This window comes from Chelon labrosus (genome assembly GCF_963514085.1).
Source record: "Chelon labrosus genome assembly, chromosome: 22".
NCBI lineage: Eukaryota > Metazoa > Chordata > Actinopteri > Mugiliformes > Mugilidae > Chelon > Chelon labrosus.
Window position 1 is genome coordinate 20,483,783 of NC_140355.1, and position 25,085 is coordinate 20,508,867.

The 25,085-nt window shown below is 45.2% G+C and overlaps 1 protein-coding gene across 1 annotated transcript in view; it reads left to right on the top strand.

Annotated features, from left to right (window-relative positions):
• lhfpl2a (LHFPL tetraspan subfamily member 2a) overlaps positions 1 to 24,708 on the top strand; it is a 40,277-nt gene extending 15,569 nt beyond the window's left edge. The window contains exons 2-4 of the mRNA XM_084571718.1: positions 1,084 to 1,173; positions 17,386 to 18,194; positions 23,546 to 24,708. Coding sequence (XP_084427844.1) covers positions 17,774 to 18,194; positions 23,546 to 23,802 — 678 coding nt within the window. The 5' untranslated portion in view covers positions 1,084 to 1,173; positions 17,386 to 17,773 and the 3' untranslated portion in view covers positions 23,803 to 24,708. The remainder of the gene's footprint in view (positions 1 to 1,083; positions 1,174 to 17,385; positions 18,195 to 23,545) is intronic.
• The last annotated feature ends 377 nt before the right edge of the window (positions 24,709 to 25,085 follow it).

Genomic DNA, 25,085 nt, shown 5'->3' on the forward strand with positions numbered 1-25,085 from the left:
GAGCCGAAGGAAAAAGGGGGTAAGAGGAAGAGTCAGACATTAGTTAATTATCTGCAGCCTGACGTATGAGAGCCATTAGTTTTACGAGGGCCAAGTAACCCGAACCTGCTGCTGATAGTGGGAGCATGTTTGGTGCGATTTAAGTTTTAATTTGTTGATTGGTTTCTGGCCACATGGATCAATTAATACTGTAAATGTGAATGCGTCAGGATACGTAAGAGGGTTTCTAAGTAATAAAATATCTCCCAAGGCAGTATTTACATTTATGTAATTGTTATTTTTTTATTATTGTTGTTGTAATACATAGTCTTGGCCAAATAATAACTATATCTAAACTGAAAGCTAAAACTGGAAGTCTTTTAGCTCCGTTTTGTTCTCCACCACCTCCTGAAGAAAAAACAAATCGGGCTCTTTAGCAGCTAAATGCGGCACTTTGTTCACTAGCTATCTGCTAACTTTAGCTCTCTGCTGTGTGGTTTTGCACAGGTAGTGTAACGTGGATTTGTCACTTTTTTATTTGCAGAAAAAAAATCAGTAAAGTCGAGGGACGTGAAACCAAAACAGTGACCTTAAAGATGCTAAAACGTAAATCTTGTCTACAGACTTTTATGTAGCCTCCTGTTGGTTTAAAGATATTGATTTGTGCAGCTAGAGTTTGACATTGTTTGCACAGAGTTAATCATCAGTGGGTCTGTTTAGAGTTTAAATCAGATCGTGAGAAACTGGGATGTTGCATTGTAGTCACTGCACACAGAGCTTAGGACTTATCCCACTTACAATGTGTTCTGTTGTGCTCAACATTATGCAACACGGGACCTAAATGAGGGATGCAGACATCAGCGTCTCTCCTCTTTTTTCCTTTCCTTTTTTGTTTTTTTTTGTTTTTATGAACATGTGAAAGAGTTTAAAAGTTTCTCCAGGTGCAGCTGCTCCTCGGTCTCCTCAGGTTTACATGGAAAATACCAGTGAGCAATGAGAAAGGGATGCTCGTTACTGTTTGGGAGCCGGCAGTGACTGAACTGTTGCCCTCTGGAGATGGTATGTTTTAGCGATTTGGACTCATTGTTCCCGCTGTCTTTACAGGCCGTGAAGAGTTGAGAGGGAGCTCTTACATCATCTGGATTTAACTGGAGAGATTCGTCCCTGCATCCGCCGCCAGATTCCACACAGGAGGTTGGTGTTGTTGTTATTGTTTGTCCTGTAATTTTAATCTACTTTCTTGACATGTGACTCTGGTATGAAGTCAAAACAAGCACATTTTCCTGCTTTTAATGTGATTATATTATTGGCTGTAGCCATGGCTCCATTGTTCCAGATGGCTATTACATAACATCACACCATTTAAAGACGCTTTTATCCTAAATCAACCTCTTAGTATTTAGCGGTAGGGCCCTGGAATAAGGCAAACTAATCTCAGATGGGAACACAGTATTTAATCATGGATTTTTTTAACAAACTTAAAGCAACTTTAAAGCAACCCTTTGGCTTTTGAAATCTTATAACAGAGTAATTTCAGTGAGTATTTCTGAAGAGCGGTTCTGAAGCTCAATGAGGGGGCAGCGGTTGCCGCCATCTTGGCTGTGCATGACTCCAGCTAATTACTGGCCGATACAAATCTACTAAAGATCAAAGTGGCCACGCCCTTAATCGTGCATAACTTTATGCATTAATATAATTCCAACCGGTGAGTTATACAGACTGCAGTCATGTTTATTTCTGTTGTAACAGATTAATATGAAGGTCTATGGGGAGTGGCTATTCCTCAAGTGGCCATTTGAGGAACTGCAGTTTTGATATTTAAGACTCATTAAAGGGGAACTACTGTTTTTTTTACAACCTGGACCTTATTTTTGGCATAAAATATGATCGTTCACTCACCCATATAACTTTTGTGTCGTTTGCACTTGTTCAGGAGATATTTAGTTCTGCGTATATACATATAGTGGGAGTGACTGGGGCACCGAGACGCAGCCTCTAAATAACGCATTATCTGCCGCGAAACTCATTCATTTCGCCAATATTTTGTTATGATACGCTAGTGCTATTCACCGTTGAGTCCGGAGTTACCTGTTATCATCATAGCTAGTTTTTTGCAACATGGCTGAATGATTCTGAGGTTGTGGACGAACCATAGCAGTAGCAAATTACAGGTAAACAAGCCGACCATCGTGGGTGCACGCGGCACTCAGAGATGACATTGTCCAGGTCAGAAGAAGATAATAGGTATCATAACAAAGCGTATCATAACAAAATATTGGTGAAACGAATGAGTTTCGTGGCAGATAATGCGTTATTTAGAGGCTGTGTTTCGGTGCCCCAGTCGCTCCCACTATATGGATATACGCTGATCTAATTATCTCCTGAACGAGTGCAAATGACACAAAAGTTATATGGGTGAGTAAATGATCGTATTTTATGCTAGAAATAAGGTCCAGGTTAGTAGTTCCCCTTTAAAGGTACTGCAAGACTAGCTGGTATAACCTACGTACGTAGCCTACGCCAGTGCTACGTCACCCAAACGCTAGTCGGTGCTGTGCCGGGTTAATTAGTTTTGCTTCTACTTCCTGCTTCACTTTCAACAATGGCGACTGAAACTTTCGCCCAGAATTTCACCAAAGACGAGTCATAGAAATGTTTGCATCTCTGACGGCTCCGCGTAGGGTCTGGGCTGTCTCTGCAGCTACAGTGCCAAATTGATGCAGAGCCATAAACCGCCTGTAAGTGTTAGCTAATAGGCAGTTTATGGTATCATTTTAGTTTGACTGATCATTTTTGTAGGTTTGTAAGAAGGTGAAATTCCTGAAAACCAAAGTTTAGAGCAGCAATTATTGTAGTATACACTGACTGTCTATCTATCTATCTAAGCATGAAACTAAAGCCAAAGTCAGCCTCTCCTTTTATCTAAAATTCAAACAAACATCAGTCTGACATGGACCCAATGACCTGCTGCGTTCATAATGACAGTAAAGTTCACCCTTGACCCTTGAGATTCATCATGACATGTCCCGACTGAGCCGGAGGCTGCTTCTTTAAATCACTCGTATTATTGCGTCTCTGAAACAGCATCTTCAGCAGCTTCAAGTTCACTGCATTTTCACCCTGTGTCACGCTGACTCTTGAAATCTGTCTGTTTGGATGGAGTAGGAAGTACGGGTGGGGGGTGTCGGGGGGACAGCGAGAGGGAGAGAGAGGGGACATGTTTTTCCAAAATGGAGGAAAACAATGGCGTGGGGAGATATTGAGCAGGGACCACCTGTGAAGGTCATTTCAAAGTGGAAAGCCCCCACTAAACATAATAAACACAATCATCGTTTGTCATTTAGATCCTAAAATAGGGAGGACTCCATGTCAGCGGCGCGCTTCCTGTTATCTCGCACGTGTTTAGACTGCTTTGTGTTTATGCTCTGAAGTAAAATACATAAATTCGTTTAATGTTTTGAATCGAATCATCGGTTTTCCACATATCCTCCCATGTCAGCTCCAGTCAGGACAGAGTTGTAGATGTCAGATTATAGCACGGTGCTATAATCTGAGATGGACGGGTTTTTTGTGAGGTAAAGAAGAGAAAAGTGTGACTCTTCAGACCTCTTTGTCTGCGAGTGAAAGCTCCTACACGTCTCACTTTACTCCCCCGAAACCAGCCCGACAATAGCAGCACGCTTCATCGTGTCTCAGCTTCCCACCTCTTCTTTCTGTCCACAGCATCTCCCTTCACATTCGTCTCCTACGCCCGCCCGTGTTTTGCCAAGAGCCCGACAGCGAGGATGATATCACTTGATACTTTTATTATACGAAATTCAAGCGGGACAGCCCGGTACAGCCTGCGCTCCTCGGGCCGTGCTTACTTTTGATTTGGAGCAGAGTATCAGGTTGAGCTCAGAGTGCCCACAGCGGCTGAGGCTCTGCACCCCCCTCCTTCCTCCCCTCCCTGGGGCGTTTGGATAGAGCAGCCGACGAGGTCTCAGCTTGCAGGGGAGTTTGTGTTGTTTTGTGCTATAGTGGGAAACTTGGCAGGTCAGCGCCACAGGGAAGTTAGGATTAAACTGCACTCATCCCGAGCACAAAACACGGCGAGAACAATGCTTCTGACCCTCCGGAGAAGAAGAGTGCCAAATACCTTCCACCCAGCTCAGAAGAGAGGGACCGGTTTCCTGAGTCTGGCCTAGAAAATTGGGATTTAAAGTGGAAGGACCCCCTGCGTTTTATGGACCCCGGGGCTGTTTGCGGGGCTAAGGTGGGGCTGGAAACGGTTAAGCATAATGGAGACAGTGTTAAGCCGGAGGGCCTGCAGAGCTCAAACAGTGGGAAACAGAGTAGAAGTGATGGGGGGGCTCCTCAGGGCTCCCCAGTCCATCAGCAGCCAGAGGAAATAGGTGTGAAGAATGTGGCCGCCTTAATTTTACTTATAGTGATGTCTCACCTTGTGGAATATTTTGATATTAACCGCAGTTGGACCAAAACTCTTCATTTAGGCTTCATTCATACAGTAAAATATCATTTTAGATCAAGTTTCCATTAGTTTTCCATCTAAACTTGCAGAGAAACTTATTAGCGTGCTAATGCAGTTTCACGCTGGCACTATTCAGAAAATACCACTAGATTAAAAATCGTCACATCATATGAAGCATGTATAACTAAAAGCACACTAGTTTGCTTGAATGTGCATTTGAATAAAAGCAGAAACGCTCCACTCAAGTTGAGATCCCCTGGAGTTTTGTCGTCCGTGGGGTCATGCAGCAACTGGTTTCTCTGTTTTGGTTTCCACACAACAAACAGTAGTCATTGTTGCTCTGTTGCTCTGTTGCTACCGCTCCGTGATGGATGTTATCTCCGTATTGTTGTCGCCCCTCGGCCTCTTTAATCTTCAGCACGGGCTGATGTTTAACTGCTGAGAGACACCGTACGGATGGAGGCTTTTGTGGCGAGCAGCTCGGGGGAAAAAAAATGTCATCACGAGACGGCTTTTCAACCGAAACCCTCCCCGTCTGAGGCGGCCACCCACTTCGAGGCCAGGCTGCGATGTGTCAGACGGTCTTTGTTTTCCGTCACCCTCTTAACCCTGACGGGCACGGGGCTCGCACGTACGACGGGTGGTTATGGCCAGTACGGGAGAAGCTGAGGGATTGTTGACTTCCGCCTTCCTCCCCAGCTGAAGAATTAGAGCGACTGCTCCGTCCCGACTGACACGCCGTCAGTCAGATTGTATAAACAGATGTGTCCGGGGGGGGGAAACGGTGACCACTCACACGGAGATCAAACGGAGGTGTTTTGTGTGCCCAGATCCACATGTGTTCACGTGTATGCTGTGTTTTTATTATGTTCTGTGCATGTACCTGAGCTAAAAAACACTCCCGGGATGCACGAGATTGTTTTCTTTTAACCCTCGTGCCGCTCGTTTCACCACCAAGGTCCGAGGTGTTATACGTCCTCGGTGCCTCTGTGGCCGTCCTGTTAGCTCCACACCTCTCGCAGGTGTACTCCCCGCTGACTACAAGCATTTGGCTCTGTCCGGCACTCGGGTCTCTACAACTATTATTCCTTTTCCAACCTTCTTTCTTTCCCACGCTCCCCCCCCCACCAGAGCTCAGTGTTGGGATTTCCTCACCTTCTACACATCCGTCTGTTTACGCTCCAGCGGTACTCCCCAGAAAGTTAATAAATTCACAAAGAATGCCGCAGAGATAACGCTCCCACACTGACTACGACCGCCGCCGACGAGAGCGGCGCGGATTAAACTGATGAGGCGCGACCTTCGCCGGGGAAATGTGCCTGTCACTCGACCTCGAGTGTCGTTTTAAATGAATGGATTGGTGTTAAATGCATGAATAAGATGCAGAACTTGTAATCTAAATCTATCCCGAGCATGGAGCATTGAAAAGTGGCAGGAACAACTGGCTTGCGCATTATTTTTTGGTCAGATTGAAGCTTTTCTTGGCTTATTTCTGGATCTAAATTCAAACACTTTTATTAAATAAAGTTATTGTGCAGCTGCTCGAGAGCTTTGGCTTTGACTGCGTCAGATAAGGAAAACAAGTTAAAATAGATAATAGCGCTTTGGTTTTTTGCTCTAACCAGACCGTGATTTTCTGCAGGCCTCCCCCCCCCCCCCCCCCCTGTGTGTGCATGTTAAACATCTGTCTCCATGTGCCTGCTGATGGGCCTCGCCGAGCTGTGGCCTTGAAGTGGCCAGATGGTCGTAGCTGCTCCCTCTGCGGGATTCAAGCTCGGCTCAAACTTCTCTGATTGCACCGAGAAGCGAATGTATAGCAGCGAGGACTCCCGACAAACATTTATCACTCAAGTTCAGCTTCTCTGGGGAGTTGTTATAAGGAGAAAAAAATTGAAGAGTAAACTGTTTACGTCCATTTACCACCATCAGGTGTCAGACGCGCTCCTCGTCCAGACATTTGTTTTGCACTCTGGAGAGTTTGTGCAGTAATTTGCGTCAGATTTCACCACGCAGCGAGTTGTTATTTTCCTCAACTGGAAACTCCATAAGCTCCCGTCAGAGCCAAGTATTCCATCTGTCCATCGGTTGCTTCCATCTCTTTCCATATGTCCCTCCGCCGCTGCCATCTCTTTCCACAGCAGCTCTTAAAAGCCCGAACCCTGAACGGTGCAGTGACATAACGTGTGCAGACGCTGCTCCAATTGAAAACACGCGGAGATAAAGAATAGCGGAGATATCTGAGGCATGTCCGGGACTCGAGTGTCGACACGGGCCAAAATAAAGCATTTGGTTTCTCTCGTATCAAATCGGTTCCTTCCTGACAAAAGCCTCGACTGCTTTATCAAACTTGGGGCTTTGGCGCTTGTGCAAATTCAGGTCAGCAGGTGTGTGTGGATGCAGAAATATAACTTTGTTTTGCATGATCAGGATCAGCGTTTAAACTCCCAAAAGAGCTTTACAGATACGGTCTGAATACACTTCCTTCAAGATGACATAAGATGTTGTAAATGCTTTTTGGTGTTGACCGATTGGCTTGAGACAAAATGGTGAAAAGGCACCCGGAAACTTGGGTAAAAATTTTATCTTTTCATGTGTTTGTAATATTTATTTGATGTTTTGATGGATAGATATACAATAAGTCCAGTATTATTTGTCTTTAGCTCAGTTTTTGGGCACCACCAACTCTTTAGCTGCTAAATGCCCCGCTAGCTAGTGGCTAACTAAGTCAGCTCTGGACGGTAAAGGCATAGTGCACATTTGGATTTTTGTAACCCAAAACAATGAGCCGAAAGACGCTTTAACTCTGTCTTCATCTTTCAAGATAACATGATATGTTGGTACTTTAAACTCTCTTGATGATCTTTCGTGTAAAAAGACTGAATTTAGAAACAAAAACGAAAAGAATCACATGGAAACTTGTGTTAAATCTTGAGTCTTACTGATGTTTTAAGCCATTTCATTTATTTGCAGTGTTTATTCGATGTTTTGATGGACAGATGTACAGTAAGTCGAGCGTTCTTTGTCTTTTAGCTCTGTTTTTGGTCTCCACCGACTCCTAAACAAGCTCTTTAGCTGCTAAATGCCCTGCTAGCTAGTCGCTAACTCTGGACGGTCAAGGCAGAAAGTGTCCATTTGGATTTTTGGTGCAGTAAACGTACAAGTTGTAAACTAAAACGGTGAGCTCGAAGATGACAAAACGTTCTGTAGTTTTGAACTGTAAAATCAAGAGATAGCTTTCTAAATCTAGAAGTTTCACATCTGAAGGAACATGCGTTTTTCGTTGTAGTTTGGAGGCCTTTTGGTTTTGGACTGTGGGACAAAGAAAACATTTGAAGAAGAGTATTTACTTTTATTTTGAAAATGTACACACTAAATTGTTTAATAATTAAGTTAAGAAAGAGTATTTTCAATAAAAGGTTGAGAAGAGCTTTAAAACTATATGTTGAAACACTGAGTAAACAGATTTTTTGTGTTTAGGTCCCTCCATAAAACACCTCCATGCACATTTTAGTTAAACTGTCGGATGGATTTCTTTCGTCCGATCTGTTATCCGACTGTTATCAGTTGTCACCCTGCTTTGCTTCACAGTCCTCCTCTTTCTTTAGATCTACATGATACTGCTGACCGAAGTCTGACAAGGAAAGATGAATGACCATCAGCTCGCAGGGAGACTCTATGGAGTTCTCTGTTGAGTCTCTATGAATGATGCTTTAGCCTGGCATGCTGGCCTGGTGCATGAACATGTGGATCTTTACTCCCTTCTGATCCTCCGGCCTTTGATGTGAGGGGTCTGTGCTGCGTCTGAACTACCCGATGCTGCCAGGGGAAATCTCCCAGAGCATCTTCGCTCCGGCTTTTGGCAGCGCCGCTGGCTTTGCTTTAGCCTGTAAGATGATATGCAGTAAGTCTCCGGCTGATCTGCGTCTCCATCTCCAAATCACGAACATGATATGTGAGAACTAGGCCCACTCGCAGTCAGGTTGACTTCTGATAGGACTGAGAATATAAACAGAAAGTGTAGGTGGCTATTAAATTTAATCCTGACACTTCCATTGAGCTACTGTCTTGTCAAAAGCTTTGGTTTTCCTTTCACATTGAAACCAAAACCTAAAACACAAGAGCATAAGTGAAGGAAATGGATTTAACGCTTTGTCTGACTATGCTATGGTAAGCTGCAAACATTAGCATGTCTAGCTACTACAGTAAGAGCCAGTAAGCACTTAACTAGCCTGTTAACTCAATTCTTATTACGTCTTCACGCAATGGGATATTAAAATCAATCACAGCCATTTTGTTGTAAACAAATTCAATCAACTCCACACTTGCGCTAGCCAGTTAGCTAAAGAAATGACAGATCACATTAAAAAAACATCAACGACTAGCATCTCCTTTGCAGTGTATTCCTCCACTCCAAGGAAGCCAGTACTCAATGCTATCAAGGCGTAAGCTAACACTGGTTTACTGCTCCAGCAACAGCTTGCGTTAGCCAATAAAGCTTTTACAAACATTGGTTAGTCCTCATCCTATAAGTTTCGTCATCTAATATCAACAGTAAGACACCGGTGTGTTTTAAAGTACGATACGTAAGTTTATGCTAGCGCAAGAAGCTATTTCCTATATCAAGAGCTGTTGTCTTTTAGCACGACGTGATGGATGTAGCCTTCTTGTAGATTCTTGTTGATGAATATTCACCTGGAAGCGTTAAAAAGTCAGGAGGAGAAGGTGATTTATACTGAAGAGAAAGCGCTAACGTTAGCTTAATTAGCTCTCTAGCTACAGCTATGGCTAATGTCATTTCAGCTGACAAATTCAACTGTTATCTGCAAGATGTGGAAATTGTTAGCTTGTGGTTTTAAACTAAGAAGTCATGTACAATGAATGCTTGATGTTTAAGTCGTGACAATAGCCGCACATTTTGACAACAGCTTGGTGCCTACAAGCCACAGAGGCTAACAGTTTAGCATGCTAACGACAAGGTAACTAAATTATAGTGTATTGATTTACTTCTCCTGTGATTTGCTGACAAATGAAAAGTACGTCATAATTCCACGTACAAGTTTGTGAATACCATTAATATGGACACTACATAAACACAACCCCCTTTGAAGGCAGCATACGTCTGTCTTTGTTGAGAAAAAGCATTTTTGTGATACTCTAGACATTTTAGGGAGACTTTGTTTGGCTTTAAAACAGCCCATTAACCTTTTTTTCCCACACGGCTCACAACCCTCATCATGACTCACCGGGGTTTATTAGATATGGGTCAAAGGAGAAGTTTTATTAGGTTTAGCATGTTGGCTTTAAACTGTTCTGGTCTAACTTTCATTCAAGCTGATAAGAAAAAACAAACAAAAAAAAACTCTTCCTCTGCCTTTCACGTGCCACCGGCTCCTCTTCCTGTTTGAGTCGGCCCCTTTTTCCGTCTTCTTCATATGGAACTCATTTGTGAGCTAAAACACAAAAGTCAGACAAACACTGACTGGCTGACTGCAGTGTTGGCTGAACGCACACACAGTGCTGCTGCTGTAAGCAGTCCTGAGACACTTTGGCCCATCAGCCCGAAAAGGTAATCCATTAGTCAGTCACTGAACCATCTGCTCAATCAGTCAGCTAACCACGCGTCCAGGACGCTATCTAATCCGACACTCAGGCGTTTGCTGTTGATTGAAGACGGATGTAACAGGATCCATGTGTGTTTTATTTACCGACTAAATAATAAGACTGACTTGTAGACTCCTTGTCACTTCAGACTACACAGTAGGATTAAATTGGAACTGCATTAGATGCATTAAATGCAAATAACTCCTTCACATTAAGATTTTCTTATCCAAGTGTGCTATAAATTACATTTTGATATAATTTAAACAAAGAAAAGTTCCTGCACTATTAGTGTAATAAATTAACACACTAATTACCACTTATATTCACTTATATTGTTTTCTTAGGTCACTTCAACGTGTATAATACACAAAATACACCATATAATCTTGTGTACTTAATAAGATCTTGACACCGGGTTCAGGCCTTAATTCGGCCCTTTTGACAATCGGTGGAGAAATCAGGTTTGGCCCAGATTATCTCGTAGTGTGAGATGTTTACAGATCTTCTCTTAACCCCTTACAGACTGATATTAATGCTGAGTGCACTGATGAATCTGTGAGCTAACACGTTTGATATTTGGGATTTAAAATCTGCACGGCTACGTCAGTACTTTCACTATAAGCCACAAGAGGAACGGGTTGAGAAGGAGCAGTAAAACATTCTAGCCCTTCAAGCTAACGTTAGCTTGCCTGCTACTGGTAACATAGTGTTTACTGAGTTGGGTTCTTCTTCTTCGTTATAATCTTCCGGTTATAGTTGCAGTTGTCAAACCAGCTTGCAGGTACATTACCATCAACTGCTGTAGATAGCAAGCAAGTTGTTGCAGCACAGCTTTGTTTACATTGCCCTGTGAGATAATTTAAATAATATCGCGTAGCGTGTGCAAGTTTGTGATTGGGAAATTAGATAATCTGTGAAGTTTTTCCTTAAGTGTGTGATGCAACCTGATTTTAAAACTCCTGTAGCTGGAGCTCAGCTCAGTAGCTTTGACTGCGTTCAAGGTGACTTTAATTATGTTTAACAAACAAAATGCACCACGTAGTTTTGTAGAATCTACTAACAGAGAGCTGCATGAAAGCAAAGACATATGCAAGATGTAAAACTAGAGACACTTGACAAACCTCGGGAACCAGTGACAACATTAGTTTTGTGAAAATGTCTTTTCGTAATAGACCATTTATAAACAGGAAATCGCTAGCAATACCCAGCACTTCACTTGGAAGAAGACCAGTATTTCATCCAGCAGTGTAACCACAAAAATATGCTTAATGGCTCATACTTTAGGTTTACTGATCTTAAATATATATTTCCCATTAGAGGTGACAGTACCATGTTGGCCTTGGCTGATTGAAAGGGAGCGGAGAGCAATGAAAACACGGCGAGAAGGTGAGAGAAACTGAGACGGAGATAGAGACGGGGGAGAGAAACCCTCTCCGCGAGCTCGTTCCAGCTCTTGTTATTTTAACCCAGATTCGGCACTGAAATATGGCCACCATGTGGACCCTCTCAAGAAGTGTGGCTCCGCTGTCGGCCCAGCCAATCGGAGGAGGCGTGCCGGGCCGGGAGGAGGGACGTGGGGAGGGTCCAGGGAGTCAGAGTATGAGGGAGGCATTAAAGTGTGAGCGGAGGAGGAGAGTCAGGGCAGAGAAGTCACATCTCCAGGAGAGCTGGACTACCCACAGACCAATGGAGACAGGTTGGGGCTATTATCTCATTTTGCTTAATTGTCCTAAATGAATTGTCCTCTGGGTGACCTCTTAGTCATCCACGCTGGCTGGGTGGTGTAATAGGACGTAACTATATTATGTTTTTGATCTAAATCACAGCCTCTTTGTAGTGCCTCAGAGCTCCAGGATGCTGAGCAGATGTGCAGAAGTGTTAGGAAAGACTTGCTCGTTTGCTGTGGAAAACCTGACCAAGCACTCCTTTGTTATTGTGTGCCATTACAACAGCTAGACTCTGCAGTTTTCCTTAAATAATGACCAGGCCAAGATATTTTTTTCCCCGTTGTCTAGCACCTTCGAATGACGGTGGATGTGACTTACGTTAAGACTTGAGGCTCGTAGAGTTTCCTCCACGTGGTTTATCTGAAGTGCAGCCGTTAATAGTTATTCGAGGTCTTCCGTGACCAATCACGTCCTGCATTCCCTTTCAGTAGCTGCAGGGGCTTCTCATTCACTGCCTCACAGATTATAAGCAGTCTCTTTGTTTTAAACTCACTGTGCTGTGTTGGGGACACAGGGAAAAGAGAGGTGTGGGCTGGGAATCCTAAAAAAAGAAGAAGAAGAAGAAGTAGGATTTGTTTGTAGAAGTTTATCTGATGTCGTAGCTCTCTTTCTTGATGAATGAACTCTTTAAACTCTCGGCCCCGGCTCTAAACAAACGCTCTCCATGGTGACGCGTGACTCCAGTCATGACAAGTCCATAGATATGTAAATTGCTTCCCGTCAGTGGCAGTGTGGAAAGGCGTTTCCTGCCGGTTCGTTGCTGTGATAAGAGAATAAAAGCTGAGTGGACACACGCTTTTCAGCCACACAAGCAGCTTGGCTCCTCAGTTCAAACTGAAATGTCTCAACAAATACTTGATGGACAGCCATGGACATTTTTGCAGACGTTTATGTTCCCCAGAGTATGGGGATCATCCGACATCTGTGGCTTTCATTAAATTATCTCCAGAAAATTATGTTTTCTGCAGGATGATTTTGATTTATGACCAAATATCTGCAAAGATAATGACATTAATTATCAAACGGTAGCATGCTAACACGCTGAAGTAAGATGGTGGTCATGGGTAACATGCATGTTAGCGTCATTATCACAGAATTGATGGATGGCTAACTTTAGTTTACAGCTCATGTGCAAAAATAATGACACCCGTGGTTAGTGCTGATTAGCAAATGTTAGCATGCTAACATGCAGAACTAGTCAAAATTATATTATTATACATGCAAGTTCGCGTTAGCTTCAGTTTACAGGTCATGTGCAAAAATAATGACACTTGTAGCTTGAGCTAATTAGCAAGTGTTAGCATCCAAACGTGCTAGACAAAGATGGTGAACACTGTCAACCTTACACCTGCATGTTAGCCTTAGCCTTTTAGGCTTGTTAGCACGCTAATGATAGCTTTCAGCTCATCTGCAGGAATATTGACATCTGTATTTAATGCTAATTAGCAAATGTTTGCATGCTAACATGCAGAACTAGTCAACATCATATCATTATACATGCAAGTTAGCATAATCATTTGGGGGAATGATAGATAGCAAGCTAACTTTAGTTTACGGGTCATGTGCAAAAACAATGACACTTGTAGCTTGAGCTAATTACCAAGCGTTAGCATCCAAACATGTTAGACAAAGATAGCGAACACTGTCAACCTTACACCTGCATGTTAGCCTTATCCTTTTAGGCTTGTTAGCATGGTAATGATAGCTTTCAACTCATCTGCAGGAATATTGACACCTGTATTTAATGCTAATAGGCAAATGTTACCACGCTAACTTGCAAAACTGAGATAGTGGATATGGTCAACTTTATACCTGGTAGCATTATCATTGGGGGTTGTTAGCGTGCTAAAATTAGCTTATAGCTCATCTGCAGAAATAGTGAAAGCAGGGATTGGTGCAAATTACCAAATGCTAGCATGCTAACATGCAGAACTGAGATGGTGGACATGGTCAATGTTATACCTGTATGTTAGCTTAAAGATTAGTTCAAAGCTGTAGTGCTGCTTCTGTGACTCTGTTTATTCTGTGCGTGAATAAGTGCAACTGTTAATGGTGTTCGTTTGTGATCCATTAACTATGCAGCTTTAATCCTGAGTTTGATCTTTTCCGTTTGTAAAGGTTGCAGGAAACCTGAGGTCCCACTGCGGGGAAGTCCCTTTCTTTTCAGGAATTTGGCTACCAGCTCACACTTTGGGGGAGCATAGTTAGATGGCAGGGAGTTTGTGCTTGAATAAGGATTAGCGTTGGGGGTCAGTGAGGTGGTGGGTGCAGTCTGAGGGCTGTAAACTCTTCTGTGTATGTAAACCGAGCCTCAAATAATCCTCAGTCTCCCTCCTGGTTACTCAGAGAGCATAAAAGACATCATAAATCCACCCTAGGCCTCGCATAAATGGACTACCATGCTTCGACCTATCTTGGGAAAGTCTGTCTGTCTGGGAACAGTGAGCAGATGTCTGGGCATATGATGTGACAAATACCAGGTTCATTAATAGAACTAGACTTGCCCAGACTTGTTTTAGATCTAATAACCCAGATTCAAGACAATTCAGAGAATTTAATATGGATTAGTTGGCACTGAGCAGCCAACAGGCACATGATGCAAACACACTGCAGTCAGAGGTTAAGTGTCCAGGCCTTCAAAGCTTCGTAGCCCCCCCCCAGCTGGTTCCGATTGTTTCTGCTCCAATGTGTTTTCTTACAATATTCCTGTCAGTGAGGAATTAGTTTTCCCAACTGGCCGGCAAATGTTTGACCCAAAAACATCGGCCTGCCCGTCCGTCTGAAATCCTAAACGTCAAACATCTCTCTCGTCAAAACACCTCCGGGACGGCTTTTTTGCGCAAGGGGGCGGGGAGGAGTTGATTATATTTTTTTTTAAAAAGCGCAATTTGTGAATCCGCATGTGTTCCCGCATCTGTTGGCGGTGAGGCAACGGGAACGCGGGTGGTGATTCATAAAATTAACTCCACGGAGGCGGCTGTCGTCGACTGTTCTTATGATCTCATCTGTTTTACACAGTTACACACTTACTCCACAAACACACACACACACCACCCTGCAGCAGACCACAGATCTGGGTCAAGCTGGAAAAAAAACAAAAGGGTATAAAAAGCGATGCGGACACCGAGTCTTGGTCTCTAGGATGTGACCACATGGGGACGACCGGGCCCCTTGTCCTTCCACTGTAAGGATGGATGGAAACCTTTGCAGTGCGGGCGGCACACGTGTCAACAGTGGCCCCCGGCTCCCTCTGCTGCCCCGCCAAACAGATTCCCAAGAGGCAGCGGGGAAACCAGGGCAGAAAAAAAACAAAAAAAAACAACCCTCAGCTTTGGCCTAGAGCTGTATTTATAACATGCCATCTCCTGTGGAACGCCAGCTTCTGTTTTAATGTATGTTCTGTTTACATTTGTTAATGTATGTCCACAGATAAAAATCTTTTGATAACTTTCTAGGAGTTTTTGTCTAGTCTTGTCTCTCCCGGGTCCTTGGAGGGCCTCGGATGATGAAAACGGTCTATGCCCTCCCACTTTTTACTGGAATAACAACAACAAAAAAAGCTATTTTACAGTAAATATGCAAATTAAGTTACTTTATGTAAGGAAATCTGCACTGGGAAAGAGTTAAGTTTTTTGTAAGAGTCGATGTTTTCATGCAAATTTGGAGAAAACAAATGCATCCATTTACTTCTTGAGTTGCTTTGTGCCGATAAATAGCAGGTGCAGCCAAATCTCCAATTACAGAGGACAATGACAAAATAATATGAACAGCTCCTCCAGTTTAAATTTTATGACCACATCCCAACATATCCAGCGATTCCTTCCTTCACCTATGACGCTGTTATACCTTTTGGCTGAAGCATGCTAACGTGCTAACACACCAAACATGCATGAGACATACATGCTAATCATCAGGATGGGTTGAGCATGCTGATGTTAGCATTTAGCGTAAAGCACCAGTGTCCTTACAGAGCCGCTGACACTCTTTAACCCCGTTTACATTCATTTAAAGCAATGCGCTCGTTCTCCCATGTCTTCGTAGCTGACAGTTGGTCTCTGGTGGACGTTCAAGGGTTCTGGTTGCCTAGGTAACCCTCTCGCAACCAAAATCTTTCCGAATGAGACAAACAGAACATCAAAACACTGCTAGCGTACGGACGAAGCTAGCTCTTCTTCCTTCTGTGCCATACAACAAAATGCTGTCAATGATGCCACCGCTCCATGTTGGGTTACCCAGCGTTCCAAGCTAGCTATCGCCAATTTATTGAATTTAGTGAGAGGAACCACTAAAAGTTGTGGACAGCGTTTGCTTTGTGGTAGTTGCTCTCATTGGTTGTTGCTTGATCGGCGGTTTATACTTCTGCGTTAAGTTGACGCAAAGGCTACGGCGACATCGCAGACATCTACGCAGAGCCTAGCGGCGTAGCTAACGTGCACCTCCCCAGAAATGTAACTACGCGATTGGTCCGCTTGGTAGTAGCGTGTTACCGCTTTAGTATTTGCGGCTGCTTCTTCATCTGGGTGACATTTATGCACAAGTATAAATGGCTCGCAACCGCGTAGGCTACGTACGTAGATTGCGGCGTCTACGTCCCGCAGAGGTAAAAACCCCGCTTTTAAAGTTAAACTCATAAAAACTTTCTGAATTTCATTCAAATGTCCCGGGCTCTTGTTGCCACATTGCTGCTATCCTCTTCCTGAGTTTAGCGTACACTCCTTTTACACCCTCTTTCATAACGTATAGGGCAGTAGGGCAAAGTACACTTAATAAATCTCCACATACCATCGGTGGTGGAAGAAGTAATATTTAACTACCATTGGGTCGTGTATCTAGAATCATTTATGAAACATGAGATAAACTGAGTATAAAGCACATAAAACCACATGAGGTAAAAGTGCTTTAGTTGTGTTTAGGTTCCCTTGCCCATTGTGTGCGTATGAACCGATGCTACCGGCCTGTTTCCTGTTTGTAGTGTCCAAGCCTCAGCGGGGTTGGTGTCACCGGGGGTTATCGGCTGTCACGGGACGGACGCGGCGGCCGCTGCGTTATCAACCGCTGGCTGGCCGGCCGGCCGACCCCGGGGGTCAGCTGTGTGGGCAGCTTGATGAGAGGCCTCGGGCTTGTTTTTCTCTCCGCCTGCATCCGCTTCTCATTCCGCTTTTTTTTTTTCCTCCACGTCTATTTTAACCCTCCCACCTCCTTCTCCGCTACACACAAACACTTAAAACAAAGGCCGACATGTAGTGTTTTGCTATTTTTATTTCCCATCTTTACAACCTTGGCCCGTGAAGATCCACGGGGAGTAAATCCTTAAACATAAACGCAGAGAAACCAGAGGAGGCCCACTTCAAACGAACTTCTCTCCGCAACTCATTAGACTCCTTCTATAAGATCAGGAGCCTCCCTTCCTCCTCTCCCTGCTCCTCCTGAACACTTTCCTCATCCTCCGCTCTTCTGCTTTTCCAAATATGATTGGAGAAACCGGAGGCGTAACTCAGGGCTGCACTTCCTCAAGCACAGCAGAAATGACTGATCATTTTGCAGCCTCTTTTATACATGCAATTAAAGCGCTCACGCCGGCTTTTGTTTTTTTTTTTTATCTCCTAGGTGTGTCTGATGTGACGCCAGCGGGCTGGCTCGGGGAGCGCAACTTCAATACGATGTAGACACCAAAAACCAGAGTCAGAGTCTGAACACCGAGCCGACAGAAGGAGGGAGAGCACGAGGAGGAGGAGGAACAGCAGCTGTGCAGAAACGACACCGGCGAGAAGATAAGAAGAAGTGGAGAGAGAGAAAAAAGAGAGAGAGAGAGAAGGAGCGGACTGTGAATCATTAAAGCTTTTTCTTTACAGCAGTCACCAACTCCAACTCCGCCAGAGAAAGGATCGCCACCTCGGCTCTCTCTCTTGTCTTTTGAGGGGCCTCCTACCCACAATCCACCTGTTCACCTGTCAGCAGTGTCGAAACCAGAGGGACGCCTCCAGCCGCCGTCAGCATGTGCCATGTCATTGTCACCTGCCGCTCCATGCTGTGGACTCTGCTGAGCATTGTGGCCGCGTTCGGCGAGCTCATCGCCTTCATGAGCACTGACTGGCTGGTGGGGTTCCCCCGCACGCCCGACGCCGTCTACGGCCCCCATGGGGCCACCGCCGCCGGGGAGGCTTACAGACCCACTTTGGGCATCTACGGCCGCTGCATAAAGCTGCCCCACATGCAGCGGGGGGTGCTGTGTGGGCCGTACGCCGTGCACTTTGGGGAGATCGCCAGCGGGTTCTGGCAGGCTACGTCCATCTTCCTGGCGGCGGGGATCCTGCTGCTGTGCGCCGTGGCGTTCATCTCGGTGTTCACCATGTGCTTCCAGAGCATCATGAAGAAGAGCATCTTCAATGTGTGCGGACTGCTGCAAGGGATCGCAGGTGAGACGCTAATACCTTTAAAGTTCACAGTTCAAAAAGACTGAATACCAAATTAGCTCTTGGTCAGATACAGAGTCCCTCCCCTCAACTTCCTGAGCTGTAACTTTGACATTCACACTTCATGCAGGGATTAGCCAGCTGTGGAGGTGAGGATATACGCTAGGTTTTGTGCAACTTTTTATATCATGTTTTTAAGAGATGAGCATATAAACGTCTTCCAAGAACGGCTGAAAACGTACCCTGCTATCCGCATATTTAAGTTTAGCTTAGCTAGAAGTTTTGGTTCAACAAGAGTGCGGCTACAAACCCAAGATCAGTTCCCCCCTGCTAGCCAGACTCTTCACTGGACTGGAAACTCTTTGATTCCTCACAGTGTTGATTCTACTTCCTGTTGTTTGGATCAAACCAGAAAGTCTGCGCTCGAGAGGTTTGTGCCGTGATCTGAAGCGAGCGAGCTCCTCTTCTGAGCCTCATTGTTTCTGTTCATTCCTGTGGCGTCCACCGTGCACTAGGTAAATGAAACGTTGCGCTCTCAGGTAAACACACTCATTACCAGCGCCACAACTCCCACGGCTGGAGAGATGTGTTTGATTCTCCTGGAGCCGTCTGCGAACTTTTTGCCCGTCCGCTTGCTGGCGTCACATCGGACTCGGGAGCGACTTCCACCTAAATATTTACAACTCCACCTCGTCAGCTGGAGCTTTTCTGACCCCGGGAAGAAGTGGTTGATTGCGCATGCGTATCTGCGCGTGAAGGGTGTGTGTTTTCTCTCTGCGGTTGTGCGTCTCGAGGCCAGATCTCGGTGTGGTGAATTATGGGGAAGGGAGGAGGCCGAACCTCCTCTTTCCTCCACAGACTGGGAGCTCTCTGCTCTCCGGTGATTATGGCCGTCCTCCCCCACACGGTTGTTTATTTGGTGCAGACCCAAACAGAAAAAGGTGGGCGTGTGGTGAAGGACAAGCCAGAGCTGTAAACCCGGCTCTGTGCAGGCCAGCTGAAATCCATTCAACTAGTGAATGATGAATGGCTCCTTTGAAGCTCCCTCTACACAACAAGCTTTGAAATGCTTCATGTGGATGTGTGTTTAGGAGTTTATTCATGTTATTGTCTGCCTTTTTGAGACATTTTCTTCACCTACATGATTGTAGTTACGTAAGTTAGATGGCTTTAATTTATCCGGCGCATTTTGGACAATGTTCTTGCCCCTGATCATTTCATATTGAGTCCCAATCTGACCTTAAATGTCCTAAAGTTGGTCCCCTATAGATTCCTAAAGGCTTTTTTTGTCTTCCTTGTCTTCTGCTAGTGTGGAGAGGGTAGCTGGTACCTTGTGTTCTATACTCCAGAAATGTTCTGGTCATCCAACGCTGCCATAAACTCTCTAACCCTCTCTGGAATATTTTTCTCCTTGACGCCGTCTCCCAGAAACTTTTCTCTTCTTTTAAACGTTCAGTGTTTGTTGTTGTTTTTGTGGAATCAAGGAGGTAGTATTGAATGACGATCAACTGCTACCACCTCTCCAAACACCCACGTTGCATAATTTACACATTCATTTTCCAGCGTAAAGTTCTTCCACAAGTTCTTGATCCTCATTCGAAAAAACGAGAGTCCAGACATGTTGGTTTAGTCACGTGATTTGGTGTCTTCTTCGATTTTTGGCAGCTTTGACGCTAAGCGCATACTTTACTATACTTTTAGGGATCCTTTCTATAGTTTCTGGCTTGAGAACTTCTAAAGTGTATGGTCACAATGATGAGTTGGTGATACTTCTTCCTGAGCACAAAGCAGGTAGAGGGACATGATTCATTTGGACATTGAGGGAAGGAGTATGATTTGTTTTTTTAGCAGTTAGAAGTGCAGCTTGGGACCAAAGTCCCCCAGGTTCGCGTCCCCCTGCATCCAGGGCTGTGGTACCCTGAGCAAGCACCTTACCCCCAAATCCCACTGCTCCGTGGATCAGGTCTGCTGCCTGATCCACATTGCACCGGGTCCTTCATGCTCCTCCTGCAGGTGGTGGACCCCACGGGCAAAGGCCTAGCCACCAGGAGGATCAATACAGTATGAATTATTATAATAACGCCATTAAAAAACAAGTAGAAGAAGAAGACGCCGCCTCCACAGGGACGTGGCTTCAGTTAAGCCGATCTTATCCCTGATACTGACGGGAATATCCCTAACAGAAAAACATCCTAACAAAACATCTCTATAGAGAGTGTGTGAGACGTGGCTGAGGTAACGAAAGTGAGGAAATCCACCTCTGAGTCTCCTCATTGTGGAGAGGATGAGGATGTGGAAGAGGAAGAGGAAGAGGAAAGGGGGCGATGGGAGCTTCAAACAACCGAGGAGGCGGGTGGGTTTCCTACGGGCCCCTGAAGCCAAAGTCCGATAACTCTTTACCCGTTTCAGCCACAGGAAGAGATAAGAGCCGGTCTACCACCTGTTGGACATGTAGCCGTGTCTCTGCTGGTGTTTGTTTCAGCATCACAATCATCCCGCTCGTACGCCATCTTTCCACGAGGCCCGGCGGATGATATCACCTCCCGCTTGACATCCACCGCTAATCATTATTTCCACAGAGCGTGCCGACCCCCTCCGTTAATGAGAAAACTGGAGCCAGGCGGCAGATGTTTTAGGGAAGCGATTGACCTCAGATGGGAAGATTGCGACGCCGCTGCCAGAGATGGTCGCGTCATTGGGACTGGAGTTTCTCCAGAGCTCCATTAACCTCATCTTCACACACGCTGATGTCACTGCAGACTCCCCTGTCCCCCCACGACAGACGTGAATGCCTTTAAACTGACGCCCAGTTTAGGATTTCAGCTAAAGTTGAGTTCATACTCTTTTTGTGAATGGTTAAAACAGACCCCTGTTGAGGGGTCAGTCGGGCAAACTTGCATCCTGCAGATTTCGCCGCCGCTTTTATCGTCGCTTGCACTGCAAACGGTTGGAGACCGGACTGCAAACAAACCGGGGGCCGTAACTGCTCTGACTGATTTGAGATTTCATAATCTCAGCTGCTGAACGGAAAGTTTAAAAGACTCCAAACCTCTCCTTCACATTCTCATCCCCCTGTCTGGATCTTTTCCCTTCATGCCCTCTACTTCTTCTTCTTCTTCTTTGACCTGTTTTTGATTTATTTTTTTCCTGGAAAGGCTAAAAGGTTGCCAGATTTCTTGGAGCTCAGGCTCGCTGTGCCGTCACGGGGCGGAGGTCGGGTTCTTGAAAACCAGGGAGGCAGCTATCGAGAGACGGATTGACAGTTTGGAAGTTAACGGAGACGAGAGCCAGGGCAGAGGGAGTAGTGGTCCAGCTTTAAAGGTGGGGTGGAGGGTAGTGGGAGTGTTTGAATGTGGAGGGGTGGTGGTAGTGGTGGTGGAGGAGGAGGGGGAGGTTCTTTGCAGGGGTGGGGTTTGGGAATTAAAACCATGCCTTCAATCCATCACCAGAGCCGGTCTGGACGTCGGGGCAATGCGGCAACATATGGAAAGAATTTATGACCTAGTTTTCATTTCCTTGTTTAATACGATAGTGGGTGCTTTAGGAGCGAGAGAATGGGAGGAGAAAGGAAGAAAGGAAGTGGAGAAAGGGAGAGGAAGAGAGATATTAGGGGAGAAAGGAGGACAGTTTCACCTCTTGTCTTGCTTGGAGGGGGGCGGGTGAAAACATCAAATCCTCGCCTCCCCTCCTCGTCTGTCTGGCTCATTTATTGCTTGTAATTTGATTATTGTAAATGTTTCCTCCTGAGCTTTGAGTCGTGGCCAGCTGACCCCTCCGCTGTGGGACGAGGATGGAAACGTCGTGACGTTAAATCAAGGAGGTTGTTTTCAGACGTATGAGACGAGCGGTTTGAGTGGAGGTGGTGGCGAACGGCAGAAGTGGGTCACGGTGCCACAGGAAGTGACCCCGTCCTTCCACCGAGACGCAGGAGACTGGGACGGGAGGGAGAGCCCGTCGGCTACCTTTTCCTGTTGTTCTCTCCTTTCTCTCGGAGTTTGGGATCGGGGTTCAAGATTTAAACTCTGGTGGTCGCTCTTTCCTGTCGCGCTGGAGCTCTCTCTGTGTGTGTGATTATCTTCAGTGACTTTTCAGAGAGGAAATCAGGAAGCCGTTTTTCTGCTTGGTCTTCTTCTTTTTTGCCCTGATGGGATGCTCTGAATGCCAGGATGGCACTTTAGCAGGAAATGTTTCTCTCAGAAAAATATTTCTGCACTTTCACCTGCGTCTTCCTAGTTCACAACTCAAGATAATGCCGATATAAGCAGATAAAAACCATAAAATGTGTATTTTAAATGAGAAATACTAATTCTCAAGGTGTCTGTGGGTCACTGTCATGTTTTAATGCTGAATTAGCTCCTTAAAAACAACAATTAAGTCCTTAAATTCATTGCTCAAAGACACAGAAATTAATTCTTTTAAAGACGGTGGCATAGCAAGCCAACAGCTGGCCTGCGTTGAGTCTGTGTTGATCCGTCATGAGCATCTCTGGCCTTAGTTTTTTAACTGTGTCCTGCACAATTACCGATAGATGGACCCCTGTGGGGGAATATATATAATTAAAAAATGAAAAAATATTTAGGAGAGGCTAGGTCTGTACGGCGATTTGTAGCTCTTCCTAGTTTTGTAGCTAATGGTAGCTCTTTCTGTTTTACAAGCATCCCAACTATTAGTAGCTCCTGCTAGCCTTATAAACCTCCCAGCTAATTGTAGCTCCGCCTAGCTTCCTAGTCTCCGCAGCTAATAGCAGCTGTTACTAGCCTCCCAGCTAATACTAGCTTCTCCTAGCTTCCTAGTCTCCCAGCTAATAGCAGCTTTTACTAACATCCTAGCTAACAGTAGCTCTTACTAGCCTCCCACCTAATAGTAGCTCCTCCTAGCTTCCTAGTCTCCCAGCTAATAGAAGCGGTAACTAATCTCCTAGCTAATAGTAGCTCTTACTAGCCTCCCAGCTAATAGTAGCTCCTCCTAGCTTCCTAGTCTTCCAGCTAATAGTAGCGGTTACTAATCTCCAAGCTAATAGTAGCTCTTACAAGCCTCCCAGCTAATAGTATATCCTCCTAGCTTCTTAGCCTCCCAGCTAACAGTAGCTTGTCCTAGCTCCCTAGTCTCCCAGCGAATAGTATCCAGTAGATTAAATGGTGGGCAACAGCTATGGTTGATGATTCAAGTAAGATTACATTAGGTTGCACTGCTGCTTAGGTTTGTGAATTTATGATTTTCAGTTGCAGTACGCCTTAAAAACTCTAAAGCCAGTGGATGACACTGAAGGTTCCTAAGTGAAGAAGTGGGTCTTGAGTTAAGACTTCTTCTACAATTTATGGCTGCACTAACCATCTCCGTTTCCCCTCTCCCAGGGCTGTTCCTGATCCTGGGTCTGATGCTGTACCCCGCTGGCTGGGGTTCGGACAAGGTCCAGCTGTACTGCGGCCCAGACGCTGCTCCGTACCGGGCCGGGCTCTGCTCCATGGGCTGGGCCTTCTACACTGCCATGGGCGGCACCGTGCTCACCTTCATCTGCGCTGTCTTCTCCGCTCAGGCCGAGATCGCCACTTCCAGCGACAAAGTCCAGGAGGAGATCGAGGAGGGCAAGAGCCTGATCTGCCTCCTCTGAGGCCCGGATAATGTTCGTCCTGTGGGTGGGAAAAGAGAAGGAGGATGAGGACGAGGCGGAGACGATCGCGATCGGCCCCCTGCTCTTCCGGTCTTCTCTCGTGAGGCTGGCCTGTGAAATGGCAGCCCCATGTATTGTTTACCACTAAAACTGACTCATATTTTGTCTGTTTTGTGTTTTCGTGTGGGAGAAATCTACAAGTGCCAAGTTTTTTTCTCAGTGTGCGTCTTTTGTCTTTATGCAACTAGAGGTGCTGTGTCTGTTATTGTATTCGTGTTAGCCATGTGGACGCCCCGGAGATGTCTTTGTCGCCACATGCTCTGTACATAAGTGTGATTTTATATATATTTTGTACATAGCTACGATCGAGGAATGATGGTCAACTTGATCCAGGCTGGGCTGATGATGTCAATCTTGCCTTAAAAATGAAAAAGAAAAAACAAACACTGGTGTTTTTGTCGCCAGACCACGACCAGCAAACCTGGATCTGAGCGTTTAGCTCAGCAAGGGAACCACTACTCAGTCAGAATAAACTGCTCTCGGATGAAATGGCCTTCAGCTCGGAGTGGATGTCCTTTGGAGCTTACAGAATGTACTAATTGAATGATTAATGTGTTTGTAGACCCTTGAAATGTATCGGTGGAGGCGGTTCTTCTTTCTCACGGACTGCACGAGATCAAGCGAAGGGAGGCGACACGAAGCGAGCTTAATCCTAGCCTTTGGCCCCTGTGAAGGGTCTGGTCCTCCTGTAGTCTGTGCACATGGACTGAATGATGAGGACACGGAAATAAATGAATAAATAAATAAATAAATAAATGAAGTATTGCTGTTGTTAGTAACGTCTGGTTTCAGGGAGTGTGTCGAGTCATAGATGGTGTCCTGTCTACTCTGCCAAACAAATAAAGAGAAGGGAAAAAAATAATAATAATGGAGGTTTGGTGTGTTTTTATCCAGAGAGGAGGGCAGGAGGAGGGGAGGAGGGAGGAGAAGCAGCAAGTGGAGGAGCCAGCTTGGTGCTGAGACCTCGGTTTGGCCCTCGAGGTGGGGGTGTGTACGTTTTCCAGCCAGCGGGTGATCAGTTTTTCCACTGATGCAGAACTGAACTCTGCATGTGTGTCTCTGTGTGTCTGACTCAGATTCACTGGTGGAATTCAACAAAAGTTCATTTGGGATGCTAAATACTTCTGACAGCTGAACTGCAGTTAAAAAATAAAAATAAATCTACTTGTCTTAATTGGAACGTGTTAGTTACGTCACAGGTATCTATAGGGTAAAATAAAGTC